The sequence below is a fragment of the Colossoma macropomum genome, unplaced genomic scaffold, assembly GCF_904425465.1.
Source record: "Colossoma macropomum unplaced genomic scaffold, Colossoma_macropomum, whole genome shotgun sequence".
Lineage (NCBI taxonomy): Eukaryota > Metazoa > Chordata > Actinopteri > Characiformes > Serrasalmidae > Colossoma > Colossoma macropomum.
The window spans coordinates 49,064,850-49,081,530 of NW_023494791.1; the positions used below are offsets into that span (position 1 = coordinate 49,064,850).

At 44.8% G+C, this 16,681-nt stretch overlaps 1 protein-coding gene across 5 annotated transcripts in view; it reads right to left on the minus strand.

Moving 5' to 3' along the window:
- pacs2 (phosphofurin acidic cluster sorting protein 2) overlaps window positions 1–16,681 on the minus strand; it is a 76,303-nt gene that overhangs the window by 22,746 nt on the left and 36,876 nt on the right. For 4 of the 5 annotated variants that reach the window (XM_036575250.1, XM_036575252.1, XM_036575253.1 and 1 more), the window contains exons 2-8: window positions 5,614–5,701; window positions 5,077–5,166; window positions 4,404–4,529; window positions 3,704–3,863; window positions 2,608–2,681; window positions 813–893; window positions 94–153 (exon numbers count right to left, since the gene is read on the minus strand). In XM_036575250.1, coding sequence (XP_036431143.1) covers window positions 94–153; window positions 813–893; window positions 2,608–2,681; window positions 3,704–3,863; window positions 4,404–4,529; window positions 5,077–5,166; window positions 5,614–5,701 — 679 coding nt within the window. The remainder of the gene's footprint in view (window positions 1–93; window positions 154–812; window positions 894–2,607; window positions 2,682–3,703; window positions 3,864–4,403; window positions 4,530–5,076; window positions 5,167–5,613; window positions 5,702–16,681) is intronic. The other variant, XM_036575251.1, reaches the window with a different exon arrangement.

The window sequence follows — 16,681 nt, forward strand, 5'->3', positions numbered from 1 at the left end:
TGTTTGTACTGTACATTAAAGCGCTCTAAACGCCTGTACTAGAGAAGACGCAGTGTGTCAGTGTGTCCTGCGGGGGGCGGCAGAGAGTCTTACCTCATCAGAGACGCGGAACCGCTTCAGCAGAGCGACAACACGCTGCTTAAAGTTCTGCTGCTAATGAGGAGACACGACCCAGACGACACACACACACACACACACACACATACACACACACATACACACACACACACACACAACACACACACACACACACACACAAGACAAAGAAGGAAACACATTAGAGCAGTCAGAGAGTGAGAGAGTGAGTGTGAGTGAGTGAGTATGTGGGGGGGGCTGAGTGTGTGAGTGAGTGAGCAGGTAAGTATATAAATGAGTGAGTATATGAATGAATGAGTGAATGAGTGAGTGAGTGAGTATATAAAGGTGTGTGTGAGTGTGTGAGTGAGTGAGCAGGTGAGTATATGAATGAGTGAGTATATGAATGAATGAGTGAATGAGTGAGTGAGTGAGAGAGTGAGTGAGTGAGTATATAAAGGTGTGTGTGAGTGTGTGAGTGAGTGAGCAGGTGAGTATATGAATGAGTGAGTATATGAATGAATGAGTGAATGAGTGTGTGAGTGAGTGAGCAGGTGAGTATATGAATGAGTGAGTATATGAATGAATGAGTGAATGAGTGAGTGAGTGAGAGAGTGAGTGAGTGAGTATATAAAGGTGTGTGTGAGTGTGTGAGTGAGTGAGCAGGTGAGTATATGAATGAGTGAGTATATGAATGAATGAGTGAGTGAGTGAGTGAGAGAGTGAGGGTGTCTTACTCTTGTGATGGACGCTGTCCGTACGATTGATCTGCGCTGTTTTTTAGGCTTCCTCACATCAAACTCGTCATCTTCAAGGTCCTGGTGAGGAAAAACACACACACACACACACACAGACAGACAGACACACACACACACACACAGACAGACAGACACACACACACACACACAGACAGACAGACACACACACACAGACAGACAGACACACACACACACACACAGACAGACAGACACACACACACACACACAGACAGACCACACACACACACACACAGACAGACAGACACACACACACACACACACAGACAGACAGACAGACACACACACACACACACAGACAGACAGACACACACACACACACACACACAGACAGACAGACACACACAGACACACACACACACACACACACACACACAGTGAGGTGATTTATTTTTCATCCAGAAAAGTTAAACTTTAGTCTAAGTTTGGATTTTCTGTCTCACAGCTGTGGATCACTTTTTACCAGGACACATCACCACGGTTGCTCTTGCACCAGTCAAGGTTAATCTTCTGACCAATCAGTGTTAACTTTCTGTCCAGTCAGTGTTAGCCTTCTGACCAATCATGGCCATGCTCTGGACCAGTCAGGGCAGAGCTTCTGATCTAACAAGGCAGAGCTTGTAAGGGTTCAGCCGGCCCCGCCTGCTGCCAGCGGAGGGCGACGGCGGCAGGGTGTCCAGCCTGCGCCGCCTGCTGCCAGCAGAGGGCGACGGCGGCAGGGTGTCCAGCCTGCGCCGCCAGCTGCCGGCAGAGGGCGACCGCGGCACAGGGCCATAACTTCAGGAAACTCCAGTTCCCAGAAGTCCGCGGGCTGATTAGGCCCAACGCGACACACCTGCGGACTCCTCTACTTAAGGTCAAGGCAAACAGTGGTGTTTGTCACACCTTTGTAGAGGGGTGACCGGTACGGTACTTAGTGTCAGAAAAGAAAAGAAAAGCAAAGAAAAGAAAAGAGAAGAAACTGCCCCAAAACTAAAAAAGAAAAGAAAAGAGGGCTGAGAGAAGAAACTGTCCCAAAGCGGCTTAAAGCCATAAATAAATAAATAAATAATAAATAAATAAAAAAAGGAAAAGAAGAGGTCTGCCTTCCCTTCATTTTTGGAGTGGAAGTGTTTTTTGTTTTTCCTATTATCTGTCCTCTCGCCTCTCTAGTTCAGCCTTTGTTTGAGCACGCTGCTCTCAGCGTCTCTTTTGTTTGCCGTTCGTCATTTTCCCGCCTTTTCTTTTCCCCCTTCCTTGAGGTGTTATTGCCGGTAGTTACCTGTGCTCCTCAGTGGCGCAGTGGCAACGCCACGAAGCGCCGATCAATACATCGCCAGTTCGAACCTGGCTTTGGGTCACCTCAGGTGCATGTTTTGGATCCACAACCCAGTATCACAACAACTCATTTTTTCCCATCATTTTTTCTGTTTCCATTTCTGCACTTGGGTCCGCCTCCCCGCCGTCCCGCAACAGAGCTTCTGCCCAATCAGTGTTGACCCTCTGACCAATCAGGGCTGAGTGTCTGACCAATCAGTGTTAGCCTTCTGACCAATCAGGGCTGAGCTTCTGACCCAGAAGGTAAGGTGTGTTAAGCTGGGACGTGTCTGTCAGGTTTTAGGGTTTATTATTACATGTTTATTAAAACACTGTAATTTACAACACCACATTATTTTTCTGTTCAGACAAGAAATGAAGATATCAGATCAAACCCAAAAGTAAATAATAAACAAACAGATTAGTCAGTAAGTAAATATGAAATGATTGACAGGCTGACCTGCCCCTGTACCGCATCATCACTGGCCTCCTGCTCTGACGAGAAACTCTCGTACTCCTCCTCAGAGTAATTATCTACAAACAAACAAATAAACAAACATCAGCTTTAAAATGACCCCTGACTCAAAAATAACAAGAATGATTATAATAATAATAATAATCATCATCATCATCATCATCATCATGTTTAAGTGTTCACTTCTGCATACATGAGTGTGAGTGTTTATGTTCATGTATGCACTCATCAATCTAAGAGACCCTTCATTTATTTATTCATATAATTTATTTCCAGTAAAACCATTAAGTACAAGTTGTTGACAAGTTATTCATTTTTCAGGAGAGGATTAAAATAATCCACTTGCATAATGAAGGAGAAAGTCAAAGGAAAATAAGTGAGTTTCCAAATCAGGAGCTCAAAAAACTGATTAAAGCTCCAGAGAAACTGTGTCTCCTAACAACCACCTGGAAGAGCTGGTCGACCCCAAAACTGCCCCCATCAGATAAACAGCACTTAAAGCTTTCATCTCTGAGAGAGAGGAGAAAATCAAGCTGCTTCAGATCTGAAAACATCCACAGGTGTTTCTGTCCATCCTTCCACTGTGAGAAGACGACTCAGCGCTGTGGGTCTGAAAGGATGTGTAGCTGTCAAGAAGAACCTCACTGAGAAAAGGAGACGGACACATCAAACAAAGAAGCTGAACGATGGACTGACCACCCCAGAGTCCAGACCTCAACACCACTGAATGTGTTTGATTACTTCAGAAAATGATCAACCAGCTTCTAAGACTGAACTTTGGAGGTGTGTCTGCAGATTCTCTGAGGAGCTGAAAGTGAGTCTCCTGAACAGAATGGAAGCTGGAATAAAGGTGAAGAGGGACTCACTGAACACTGAACAGCTGAGAGCAGATTTAGCTGTTTATTTTCTGTTATATATCGTTTTTCTGTTTTTTTTTCCTGAAGCTAAAAAATGTATAACTTGTACTTAAAAACAGTTTTGACAGGAAATGTCAGTGTGTGTGTGTGTGTGTGTGTGAGTGTGTGTGTGTGTGTGTGTGTGTGTGTGTGTGTGTGTGTGTGTGTGAGTGTGTGTGTGTTACCGGAGCATTTGATCTTCTGTCCCAGCAGTGCTGCCTCCTCGTGGTCGATAGGCTGACTGGACAGAGAGTAAATCCAGATCTCAGCCACTTTACCCTGGAGATCCTTCTGATGGCTGCAGAGAGAGAGAACCTGACCCCCCTCAGCAGGGTGCTGCATCACCTACACACACACACACATACACACACACACACACACACACACAGGGTTTTATACAGGGCCAGTGTCATATCTAATAATATGCCCCATATGTATTACATACAGTTATGTACAAAAGTTGGTCTAATTCCATGTTGTTGTTGATTTTCTAAGCGAGAGTAAGTTTACACTCCTCTACAGACACACAGAGGACATTTTTCTGCAAATTTTCGAACACAATTTCTATGAATGTACACACCACATTTTATGTTGAGGGTGTGTGACTTGCTTACACTCAGAAAACAAACACATACATGGACATTTACCAGGGGTGTACAAACTTTTGTAATAATAATAATAATAAAATGTGGCATTTGTTTTATTTATGCTGTCGCTGTGAGAACAAAACCTGTATCTCTACTTTTGTCTTTTTTAACGTTATTTTAAATTGCCTGTTGTTTACAGTGTATCAAACGTTCCTTTTTGGAGATATCGAGGTTTTGTTCTGACAGAAACAGTACGCTGCTAGAACCTCAGCAGACAGTTTCAGGTGTGATGTAGAACCTCAGCCATGTCCACAGATCCAGCGGCGAGAGTTTTATAGCCCAGAATGGTTCTGTTCTTGTAGCGCTTCCTCCTCTGGAGCAGAATCTGCAGCTTATTCCCCTCTCGCTTCAGGAAGTGAGGATACTGCACACAGAACCGCACACCAGCATTACCAACAGGTACCAGTGTATTAGTATATATCAGTATGGAGCAGTACGTTTTCATTAATCTATTTTAGTATAGATCAGTATGTATCAGTATATATATAAGTATATATCAGTATATATCAGTATGTGTCAGTATGCATCAGTGTATATATAAGTATATATCTGTGTATATCAGTACATATCAATATGTATCAGTGTGTATTTATCAAATCTGTAGTATATATACATATATGTATATCTTTATGTATCAGTACATATCATTATAGATCTGTATATATCATATATACCTCATATCAGTACATGTCAGTATATATTTGTGTGTATCAATGTATATCTGTATATATCAGTATAACGTATAACTTGTATGTTATCACAGAGCGCTTAGTTCAGTGCGTCACATTGTACGAGTTGATTCCAGCGAAATCTCTGATAAATTCAGATTGATGTATATGTATTTAGTGTATCATATGTTACTGTGTCTGAGTGATATATGCAGTGTATTGTTACTGTTTCAGTGTGTTTACCTGCAGAGAGAAAGTGAGGGCCAGGTCAGTCTCCACTGCTCCAGTAGGGGGCAGCATGATCTCATGAGAGCGCAGGATACGCTTGGAGCCCTGAGGTCACACAGTTCATGTAAATTACACAGAGACTCCATAAAAGCTGTGAATGAACCCTCACTCAGAGAACATACAGCGCAGACTTATTATAATACACAGTATACAAAACACACCATAGAATATATAACTCACTAACTTACAGACTAGTCTATAATATAATCACTAACCAAAACCATACGACACGAGCTGTTACAGGAAGGAGAATCATACTATAAAACTACAGAGCTGTAAAGTGATAATCATATATGAATTTATATTAGCGTTACACTGACATTTACTGCAGACCAAGCAGCAGTATTTCATTTGCATACAGAAAAATGACCCTGCAAGAGCGAAAATAAGCACTTTGGATTGATTGATTAATGAATAAATATAAGGACAGATGAGTGCATGGAGACATGAACGGATGAGCAGATGAACGTATGAATGATCTGAAGCGCTTGCCTGGATTTTGACGGCGATGACGACCGAGATCAGCTCTTTATCCAACTCCTTCAGAACCACCAACTTCTTCAGCGTCAGACTGCACAGCCTGCAGAGAGAGAGAGACAGAGAGAGAGATACAGAGAGAGAGAGAGAGAGAATACAGAGAGAGAGAGATATAGAGAGAGAGAGAGAGAGAGAGACAGACTGTCAGGCATGTTTGTTTGTGTACTGACTATAAACAGAGTTTGAATGTAAACAGTGCGTGCGTAAACGTCGGCCGTCTGACTGCGTTGGAGCTACAGATGATCTCACTGTGAGCTCAGAAACAGATTAATCACTCAGAGACTGGGGTCAGAGGTCACAGCAGAGTCCTCAGTGAGGAGGTTTTTAATTTAATGGAGCAGATTTAATTCAGAGCCCTAAAGAAGCTCCGCACTCCCACTCAGCTGAGTCTGACCGCAGGCTGGACGACACACACCGCTGTGGCTAGGCTAATAACGCTAGCTGAGGGGTCAGAGGATTAGCATTGGTCTGTTTCTCTTAAAGACTTTAGATCAACAGTCCTAACAGTGTACATTCAAGCCACATCTGATCCTGTATGGGTTTCTATGAGGTACAGTGCAGTGATACTGTCAATCTGTGAAATCTGTAAGAAACTGAGTTAAATTTACCAAAAACGGAGCAAAATATGCCAAAAACTGAGTGAAATCTGCGAATAGCCTAGTCAGATAACCATTACTGGATGGTTTCAGGCGTGCTGAAAACTCTGAATCACTCCATAGAACAGGCGCTTAAAACACACCAGATGCAGCACAACATGACAATTATAAAGCCCCATAAGAACCCATTCATGCTGAACTCACTCGGGAGCGCCCTCTAGTGTCTGACCAAACCTGAAGTCAGTGCTGAGTGGTAGTTCGCCTTGTTAGAAATTCTCTGTCCAAGATCAGTTTGCTGTAGAAAAACTAAACAAAACAGCAGATTTTCATTGAAATTTATACTCTACATTCACAAAAATGACAGGAAGATCCTTCAAGAACGCGTAAAGACGCACGACATGGTGTGAAAAACTCGACGTCTCTGACTTTTAAATTATTATTGCACAATTTACAGAGTGACTCACAGCAACTCACTCATCATATTTTAGTGTGTTTATTTTCTCCTCACCCAGTAACCTCCAGTTTAAACAACAAACAACTTACGTAGTGCAGCTTTAAAGGACAGGGAGCGGATCTACTGAGGAGCTTAAAGAAACAGTGTGGTGGAAAATCTAATTCACCCATTTCCCCAAACGATCAGTGAAGGCATGTCTGGAGCTGGACGTCTGCTTCTACACATTTTCATAATGGCTCATGCCTTGTCTGTGTACACTGTGGGTCAAGTTTGTCTTCAGTTAGTGTGTGAGCGTCCACAACGACGCACACGGTGTTGCGTCACTGTAACCACATGCGGTGAACAAAGTGATCCAGTTCAGTTGAGTTCAATGCAGCGCAGTTGGCTCAGAAGGCCGAACAGTGAATGGCTGAGTGAGGTGATGCAGCATTCACTGCATTCACAGCATACAGAGACAGGAATTAGCAATGCAGGCATGAGAGAGAGACAGAGAGAGAGAGAGAGAGAGAGAGAGAGAGAGAGAGACAGAGAGAGAGAGAGAGAGAGAGAGACAGAGCTGAGATTGGGACAAAAGGGGCGCTGGGTTGAATCTAAGACTGGGGGAAGGGAGCGAGGGCGAGAGACAGTGAGACAGAGGGAGGGAGAGAGAGAAGACACCGGTGTGATCACTGTTAGACGTGTTTATGTATATTTATACACACAGCGAGGTCCAAACGTCTGACAGCACCAGTGAAAACGCTGCTACTTTGTGTTTCTCTCTCCTTTAATAGAGCTTTTCATTACAGCATAATGATCAGAGTGAAAAGGAGAATCTTTGAAATTTTAACATGAATTTTGGAATTTCTCAATACTTGGTGGGGTGTCCCCCTGTTTTGCTTTAATGACAGGCAGCACTCGAGCTGCGTGGGCTCCACAAGTTTGACTAAAAGTGTCTGATTAGCAGATCAGACCCACCTGAGAGTCCGAACACGAGATCAGACTAAACACACTGAGCTTTCAGTACCAACAGCTCAACATGATCAGCTTCGCCCGTTAGATTACATTTCAACAGAATTTGTACAGAATTTCGAGTATTCAGGCTTTATTTAAACTCAGAAGTGCACTGAGGGTGACCCTCATTTACAGTGCAGCCAAGCAACAAACAGGGACTGAAAAAGTTCAAATGAAGTTTATGAACGAACATAAACACAAATCAGCAAGACAGGAAGATTCATAAAGAAATAAAAATAGCTCAAAAAGAAACAGGCAGAAAATAACAATGAAGTACACCGGTCAGGCATAACATTCTGACCACCTCCTTGTTTCTACACTCATTGTCCATTTTATCAGCTCCACTGATCGTATAGTTTCACTCTGTAGTTCTACAGTTACAGACTGTAGTCCATCTGTTTCTCTGATACTTTGTTAGCCCCCTTTTACCCTGTTCTTCAGTGGTCAGGACCCCCATGGACTCTCACAGAGCAGGTACTATTTGGGTGGTGGATCATTCTCAGCACTGCAGTAACACTGACGTGGTGGTGTTTATGTTCGTTGATGAACTTCATTTGAACTTTTTCAGTCCCTGTTTGTTGCTTGGCTACACTGTAAATGAGGGTCACCCTCAGTGTACTTCTGAGTTGAAATAAAGCTTGATTAATTGACTGATTGGGCTCAACTAGTGGATTACATGGAAATTCTGAAAGATTGGTGGAATTCCCCTGCCAGTTTAATCACTGTTAAAGTGAAATGAAAGGCGCTGTGGTGAGTGCGTGAGTGAGTGTGACTGCTGGAACGTGTTGTACACTACTGCTATTGTTCACTACCTTCCTCTCTCTCTCTCCCTCTCTCTCTCTCACACACAAAGCCTGTTGTTCTCTGTAGGCAGATTAGCATGTAGCTACCGCTAATTCCAACAACAGCACAACTGCACAGCAGCCGCTGAACACAGAACACAACGACCCTAAACCTGTGTACACCTCACTCAGTGATTCAGCACAAACTCACAGCACTCAGGCTTTTAATGGGTTCATATCACAGTGTAAGGAACTCTAAAGGTTTAATAGGCGACCAACCGCATATTCTGAATGTATTTGTTGGTTTCCTAATGGGATCTAAAGGTGTTCTAGAGGAAACTAGTGGTCTCTACCCATTAGAAAGCAAACCGTCAGGTTCTAATCCTGATGATTTCTATATTTCTATTGTCGATGTCTTTATTATCTTTTCAGCTAATCGGGGAAAAAAAAATATATTTGATAAATGAGATCTCCTCTTGATCTCAGGTTCTTCTCCTGGACACAGTTCAGTCCAGTTTGTAATCAGACTGACACTGAAGCCGTTTTCTCCTGTTTCTGAAATTTGTCTCCTGAGAAATAAAACTCAGATTTTCTCACTTTGATCAAAATGTTGTCTCACATGTGGATTAACTCTTCAGTGTCTGACTCGTCTCAGCTGAGTAATATCTCCATAAGAACAGTGTGAGATCTCATCGTTCTCTTATACAGCTCTGTTCTAGATCACAGAACCCTCTCAGCAGTCCGTCAGTGCAGAAGGAGAACTCGCGCTTTTCTCCTTCATCACCAGAACGTCTCACAGTGAGACGCTGATGTTAGTTTCCTCTGTTCTCCTGAGGAGGTTCAGGAGAAACAGCTCAGAAATCAGTGATTCTTCATAATTATAACATTTGAGATCTGCTTTATTTCTCTGAGACGATCTTAAGAAAGAATTTTTCATATATATATATATATATATATATATATATATAATGTGTGTGTGTGTGTGTGTGTGTGTGTGTATATGCACTTGGCTGATATTTCTCTATGTTAGCTGATCCTGAGAGCTGATCAGTGACATAAAAGACATGAGCCATATTTCGCCTGAGGCGCCAGAATCGTTTAACGTGGAACAAGAAAATTCAAACAAGAAGCTGGCGAATAGGAAGCCACTGTTTTCCATTCCTAACAACTACCCGGAACCTGCTTAGACTACAACTCATATTCACAGTCAGTGACATACACTGTAGGGCCAAAAGTATTGGGACACCCCTTCTTATTATTGAGTTCAGGTGTTTCAGCCACACCCACTGCTAACAGGTGTATAAAATCAATCACATCGTCTTAGACAGATATCATATTTGTGATGACTGTAATGTTTTTATTATTATTTGTACACTTCCTTTTTAACCTGTACACGTCGTCTGATTGTAAAGCGTGCCTGACGTGGGAAAGGTGCTTTATAAACAACAGTGATGATGATGAAGTACAAAAAAGGGTTAAAATACACATCTGGCAACCCAATACTGTCTCTCTCCACAGAAGAGAGGCTGGCAACCCGATGAGCTCATCTAATCATATCCATCACACACACTCCAAACTCAATCACTCCCATCAGCACAGTGTGTGTGTGTGTGTGTGTGTGTGTGTGTGTGTGTGTGTTCAGTCTGAATCCATTAGGTTTTTTTTAAACTTCCTGTTCTGCTGCACTGGTAGTAAAAGTGAGCCATCTATAAAAAAGTGAACCGTTCAGTCTGAAACCTCTTAACAGCCTGCAGAGCACTTTATGACAGAGAACAACACTTAAAACACATTACCTTCTTTTATCACTGTTTTACTGACCCTTTAAACACAATAACACAGTGTCCTTAGTGACAGTTCAGTGGAAAATCTAATTCCCAGAGTTTTTAGGGTGGAATTCCCCTGATGCTTCAAAATCCCACTATAACCGAGATGTAATCAGAGTGATTCAGAGCGGTTTGGTGTGAAATGGTTCAGATGTCTTTACAGTGGTGGTGATAGGAACCAGGGGTCGCCATGACTACAACACAGATATAGACATTTTATTTACTGTCCAGAACCACCAGTGAACCTACACGAGTCTTCTGAGTTTATATGGAATGTTGATGATGAAAATAGTGAAAAATCTGAAATAATAAGTTTTCTTTGGGGACTATTTTGCCTCACAGCGCCCTGCATGTATCCCTCCACCATGAATGGAGTTTAAGTTCTCTAAACTATCATAAAACAGTGTCTCAGTCATCAGGCAGTGAATTCATAACCATTTACTGTAGGAACTTTCTGTGAGGGAGCTTTTAGTGTATCAGCCGTTTAATTATGCAGAAATTTTTGGAAAATCAATATAAGCCAAGTCAAACATCACATTTCATACACAGGCCATTTCGATGTGTTTTACATTAAAACAATAAAAACAAATCAAAACAGCATAAAAGCTCAAGAAGGAAATAAAAGGCACAAACTAGACATATAAATAATTTAAAGCAGTGCAAAGTCTAGACAGGAAGTGGTTAAGTTTTAAAGGCATGGGAAAAGAAGGAAGTGTGTCTAATGTAGCTAACAAGTAGTGGAAGCTCATGTAGACCAACTAGCATAGCGCTAACTGCAACACTGACCATGTTTATAGATACCAGTGGGTCAGAAACCACATCATAAAGTCTATTAGAGACACTGAACTTCACCTGCTTTGAGTCGAGCGTGTGATGATTCAGGCCTGCAGTTAGCAGTTAGCACCATGCTAATGCTTAAGGGCACAGTCTTCCATTGCGTGTTAGCTACATTAGCCTCGTAGCTCCAGTGCTAAAACTAAAGAAGCAAACTTCAGACACCGAACATGTTTTGGCTGATCAACTACATTTGGGGGGTGTGTGTGGGGGCTGGTCTAGTGGGGGGGGTTCATTTTTGCTGAACTATCGCTTTAATTCAGAGATAATGTTGGATGCCAGGCGCTTTATGATTCCAGCAGCGAGAGCTCAGATAAATCATTAACTTTACTGTCCTCATCACACTTACCATGTCACCATCGCAATACACAGCACAGAGCAGACATGTGTGTGCGTGTTTGTGTATGCGTGTGTGTGTGTGTATGTGTGTGTGTGTGTGTGTGTGTCTGTGTGTGTGTGTCTGTGTGTGTGTGAGTGTGTGTGTGTCTCCAAGAATTTAACAGGCCAGTGAAAGTGTAATAAACACATTATTAAGAGTTAATACTGCAATACACAGTTGTTGTGCGTTTTTACACAAACGTGCCGTCAGTCAAACTCAGCAGTGAGCTGTGGCTATTAGAGCTCGGCCCTCTGCGCTGGACACAAAGGTCGAAACTCAAGCATGACGCTCAGACGCTTCTCTGCTTCGCTGCCATCTTTTTTTTATGGTTTATGGTATTTATGGTATTTTTTCAAGCTACAGTGAGTGCGTTTGCATGCACTTAATAATCAGATCATATTCGGATTTCTGCAGTTATCTGATTGTTCAAATGGTCATGTAAACACCATACTCCGATCTAGAAATTTGATTAAGAAATCTGATAAAGAGGCTGGATTTTCGCTTAGTAATCAGATTTCTCAGTGAATGTGAACTCTTGCTCTGATTTCTTTCGGATTTCTCAGTCTGTGCATGTGTGGAACAGATTTCTGTGCTGGAAAAGTCACCGTAAGATGCAGCAAAACACTTCTGGAGTGATGCTGAAACCGACTGCATTCTCAATGAAATTAAGGATTTAAATATTCTTCATCTTCTAGATGATGTATGTTCATATTTTCAAGTAAAGCGGCGTGATGTTTTTTTTTTTAAAAAGTCACAGCATGAATTTTGAGTTTTACGTTATGTTTACATCACGTCTTCTTCTGTTAGTTTATTGGCTGGTTTAATGTAGAAATCCGTCTGTCTGACTCATGTAGACCCAGAGTTACCTCATTATCTGATTACTCAAGTGCATGAAAACGTGTTGATTTGTCGTATTACTGACAAAATGTGATTTTATGCATTTATCGAATTGTTACTAAGTGCATGTAATCGTACTCATTGTTTGAGTTCATTGTATAAAGAAAAGTCAGGAGAGCTACGAAGCCAAAAGCGGATATGTTTCTTATTTGTGAAGTTTTTTCAGTCGTGCTATAAACACAGGGATTAGACAAGTTCATGTTGGCTACCACCCTTCCTGGATCGGGGCCTTGTCGAGGCGGAAGGGCTTGTGTGGTCAAGGGATCTTCAGAGCTAAGTTGTCGGGAGCAGTATGCTCCTGGTAGGGTCTCCCAGGGCGAACAGGTCTGGAGTGAAGACCCAGACTAACTCGATCCAAAAAATCCCCTGCATGAAAAATGGACACAGACAATCATGTACCCTGCCTGGGAGAGGGTCACCGGGACCTACCCCTGGAGCCAGGCCTGGGGGTAGCGTCCTCCGGTGAGCGCCTGGTGGCCGGGTAGCCCACGTAACCCGGCCGGGCTCAGCCCAAAGAGGCAACGTGGGGAGGCCATGTGGGCCCACCACCCGCTAAGTCCAGCATGGGGGAGCGGTGCAGTGCCGTACAGGCAGTGGGAGATTGCGGGGGGGCCCCTGGTGGCCTAGGCCCCTGCGGCAGAAACTGGCTCTTGGTACGTGGAATGTAACCTCACTGGGGGGGAAGGAGCCGGAGCTTGTGCGGGAGGTTGAGAGGTACCAACTAGATATAGTTGGGCTCACCTCCACCCACAGTGTCGGCTCTGGAACCAAACTCCTTGATAGGGGTTGGTCCCTTTCCTACTCCGGGGTTGCACAGGGTGAGAGGCGCCAGGCGGGTGGGGGGATACTCACGAGTCCCCGGCTGGCAGCCGTGCAGTTGGAGTTTGTCCCGGTGGACGAGAGGGTCGCCTCAATGTGAATTAAAATCGCAGAGAGGAAAACTCTGACTGTTGTGTGTGCTTATGCACCAAACAGCAGGTCGGAGTATTCGGCCTTCTTGGAGCAAGTGGGAGGGGTTCTGGAAAGGGTCCCGCCTACAGACTCCATAGTCTTACTGGGAGACTTCAATGCTCATGTTGGCAATGACTGGGAGACCTGGAGAGGCGTGACTGGGAAGAACGGCCTGCGTGATCTAAACCCGAATGGTGAATTGTTATTGGACTTCTGTGCCAGGCATGGATTGTCCATAACGAACACCAAGTTCGAACACAAGGATGTTCATAAGTGTATATGGTACTAGAGCTCCTTGGGTCATAGGTCAATGATCGACTTGGTTGTCGTTTCATCTGACTTGGGACCATATGTTCTGGACACTCGGGTGAAGAGAGGTGCTGAGCCGTCAACTGATCACCATCTGGTGGTGAGTTGGATCAGATGGCAGGGAAGACCGATGGCCAGACCCGGTAGGCCCAAGCAAACAGTGAGGGTGTGCTGGGAACGACTGTCGGAGGCCCCTGTTCGGAAAGATTTTAACTCCCACCTCCGGTAGAGCTTTTCTCATGTCCCGGAGGTAGGAGACATGGAGTCTGAATGGACCCTGTTCAAAACCTCCATTGTAGAAGCTGCCGTGTGTAGCTGTGGCCAAAAGCTTGTTGGTGCCTGTCAGGGCGGTAACCCAAGAACCCCCTGGTGGACACCAGGGGTGAGGGAGGCCGTCAAGCTGAAGAAAGAGGCCTTTAGGGACTGGATGGCCTGAAGGACTCCCAACTAAGCAGATAGGTACTGACAGGGCGTGAGAGGAGTTTGGAGAAGCCATGGAAAAAGACTTTCTGTCGGCCTCAAGGAGGTTCTGGACAACTGTCCGGCGACTCAGGAGCGGTCGGGGTGGCTGCGCCCAAGCTGTATTCGGCAGGGGTGGAGAAACTCTGACTTCAAATGAGGATATTGTCAGTCGGTGGAAGGAGCAGTTTGAGGAACTCCTTAATCCGGGAGACATGCCTCCCTCACGGGAGTCAGGGCCAGAGGCCTCTGGCGTGTCAAGCTCCATTTCCCTGGTGGAGGTCACTGAGGTAGTTGGCAAGCTCTTCAGTGGCAAGGCACCGGGGGTGGATGAGATTCGTCTGGAGATGCTTAAGGCTCTGGATATTGTGGGGCTGTCGTGGCTGGCACGCCTCTGCAATATTGCATGGACCTCGGGAACAGTACCCTTGGACTGGCAGACCGGGGTGGTGGTCCCTATTTTTAAGAAAGGGGATTGGAGGGTGTGTGCCAACTATCGGGGTATCACACTGCTCAGCCTCCCTGGGAAAGTCTATGCCAAGGTGCTAGAAAGGAGACTTCGACCGATAGTTAAACCTCGGATTGAGGAGGAACAATGCGGATTCCGTCCCGGCCGCAGAACAATGGACCAGCTTTTCACCCTCTCACGGATTGTTGAGGGGGCATGGGAATTAGCCAACCCAGTCTACATGTGTTTTGTGGATTTGGAGAAGGTTTACGACCGTGTTCCCCGAGATATCTTGTGGGAGGTCCTCCGGGAGTATGGGGTGCCGGGGTTACTACTCCGGGCCATTCAATCTCTGTACTCCCGGAGTGAGAGCTGTGTTCGTATACTCGGCATTAAGTCGGACTCTTTCAGTGTTAGCGTTGGACTCCGCCAGGGTTGTGCCCTGTCCCCACTCCTGTTCGTGATATTCATGGACAGGGTGTCAAGGTGTAGCCGGGGTCAGGAGGGCATTATGTGTGGAGGCCGGAGGGTGGTGTCTCTGCTATTTGCAGACGATGTTGTTCTTTTGGCCGGATCACATGGATGCCTCCAGCGCACACTGGAGCAGTTTGCAGCTGAGTGTGAAGCGGTTGGTATGCGGATCAGCACCTCCAAGTCTGAGTCCATGGTCTTAGCCCGGAAAAGGATGGCATGCCCACTCCAGGTAAGGGGAAGGGACTTGCCCCAGGTGGAGGAGTTTAAGTATCTCGGGGTCTTGTTCACGAGTAATAGGAAGAGGGATTGTGAGATTGACCGCAGGCTGGGACAGGCGGCAGCAGTAATGCGGTCGCTGTTCCGGACTGTTTACCGGTCGGTCTACATCCCGACGCTCACCTATGGTCATGAGCTATGGGTAATGACCGGAAGAATGAGGTCGCGAATACAAGCGGCGGAAATGAGCTTTCTTTGCAGGGTGGCGGGCTACACTCTATTTGATAGGGTGAGGAGCTCGGCCATCTGGGAGGAGCTCGGAGTAGAGCCGCTACTCCTCCGCATCGAGAGGAGCCAGCTGAGGTGGTTCGGGCATCTGATCCGGACGCCTACCGGGACAAGGACGCGCTGGAGGGATTATATCTCCAAGTTGGCCTGGGAACGGCTTGGGGTCCCCGGGAATGAGCTGGAGGAAGTTGCAGGGGGACAGGGTCGTCTGGGATTCTCTGCTCTCCCAACTGCTACCGCGACCCTATCTGGACTAAGCGGTTAACGATGATGATGATGATGTTGGCTACCAAAGAGGAAACTCACAAACTTAGAGACTTCTTCAAAAAAATGGCAGATTTGGAAACGAGATTCAGAGCCTGTTATTAGAGTTTAAGAACTGCCCTTCCTGCTCTGTGCCAACATACCAACACCAATATGCAGTGTGTGAAATACCCCCTGGTATTTGGGGGGTTCCATGTCGAGAAGGGTCCAGATGCAGAGCCGCAGTTCCGCCCTCTCAGCTCAGGATACTCTCTCAGAAGTAAAGGTACTAAACTCTGGGGCAGTGCTCCTTGTCACTGGGGTGGAACCCTCAAGGGTCCATCTCAGTACCTTTAGTCAGGGAACATAACTGAACCATAATCCACTGAAATGATATGTTCTAAGCTGTACTGACTCCACACACCCCGTCTCGTCTCCAGGACTTTATTTTACTGTTCTGTTTAAAACATTCGGTTATGAAAAGGTACAAATACGAACTTTTCACCTGGAAACACTTATTTAAGGATCACAATCAGACCTTAAAACCACTGTTGGAGCTTTGAGGGAACATTTACACCAGGGGTTTGTATCGTGATGAACTAAAAATGTACCTGAACAGACCTTTATTTCTAACAGTGTATGATATGTAAAGGTGAAGAGGCCATTTGTAACATCGAGAGCGCCAGAGACACACATACAGACGCCCATTACCAGAGAACCGGCTCTGCTGTCACTGCACAATGTGTTAAAACCTCTCAGATATCAGTCTGAATAACCATTTCACCAAGAATTATTTAAGCATGAAATCGTTCCTTGTAGAAGTTCTATAGTTCTATATAGAACAATTTTCTTTACTAAAGAACCCTTGAAGAACCTTCAT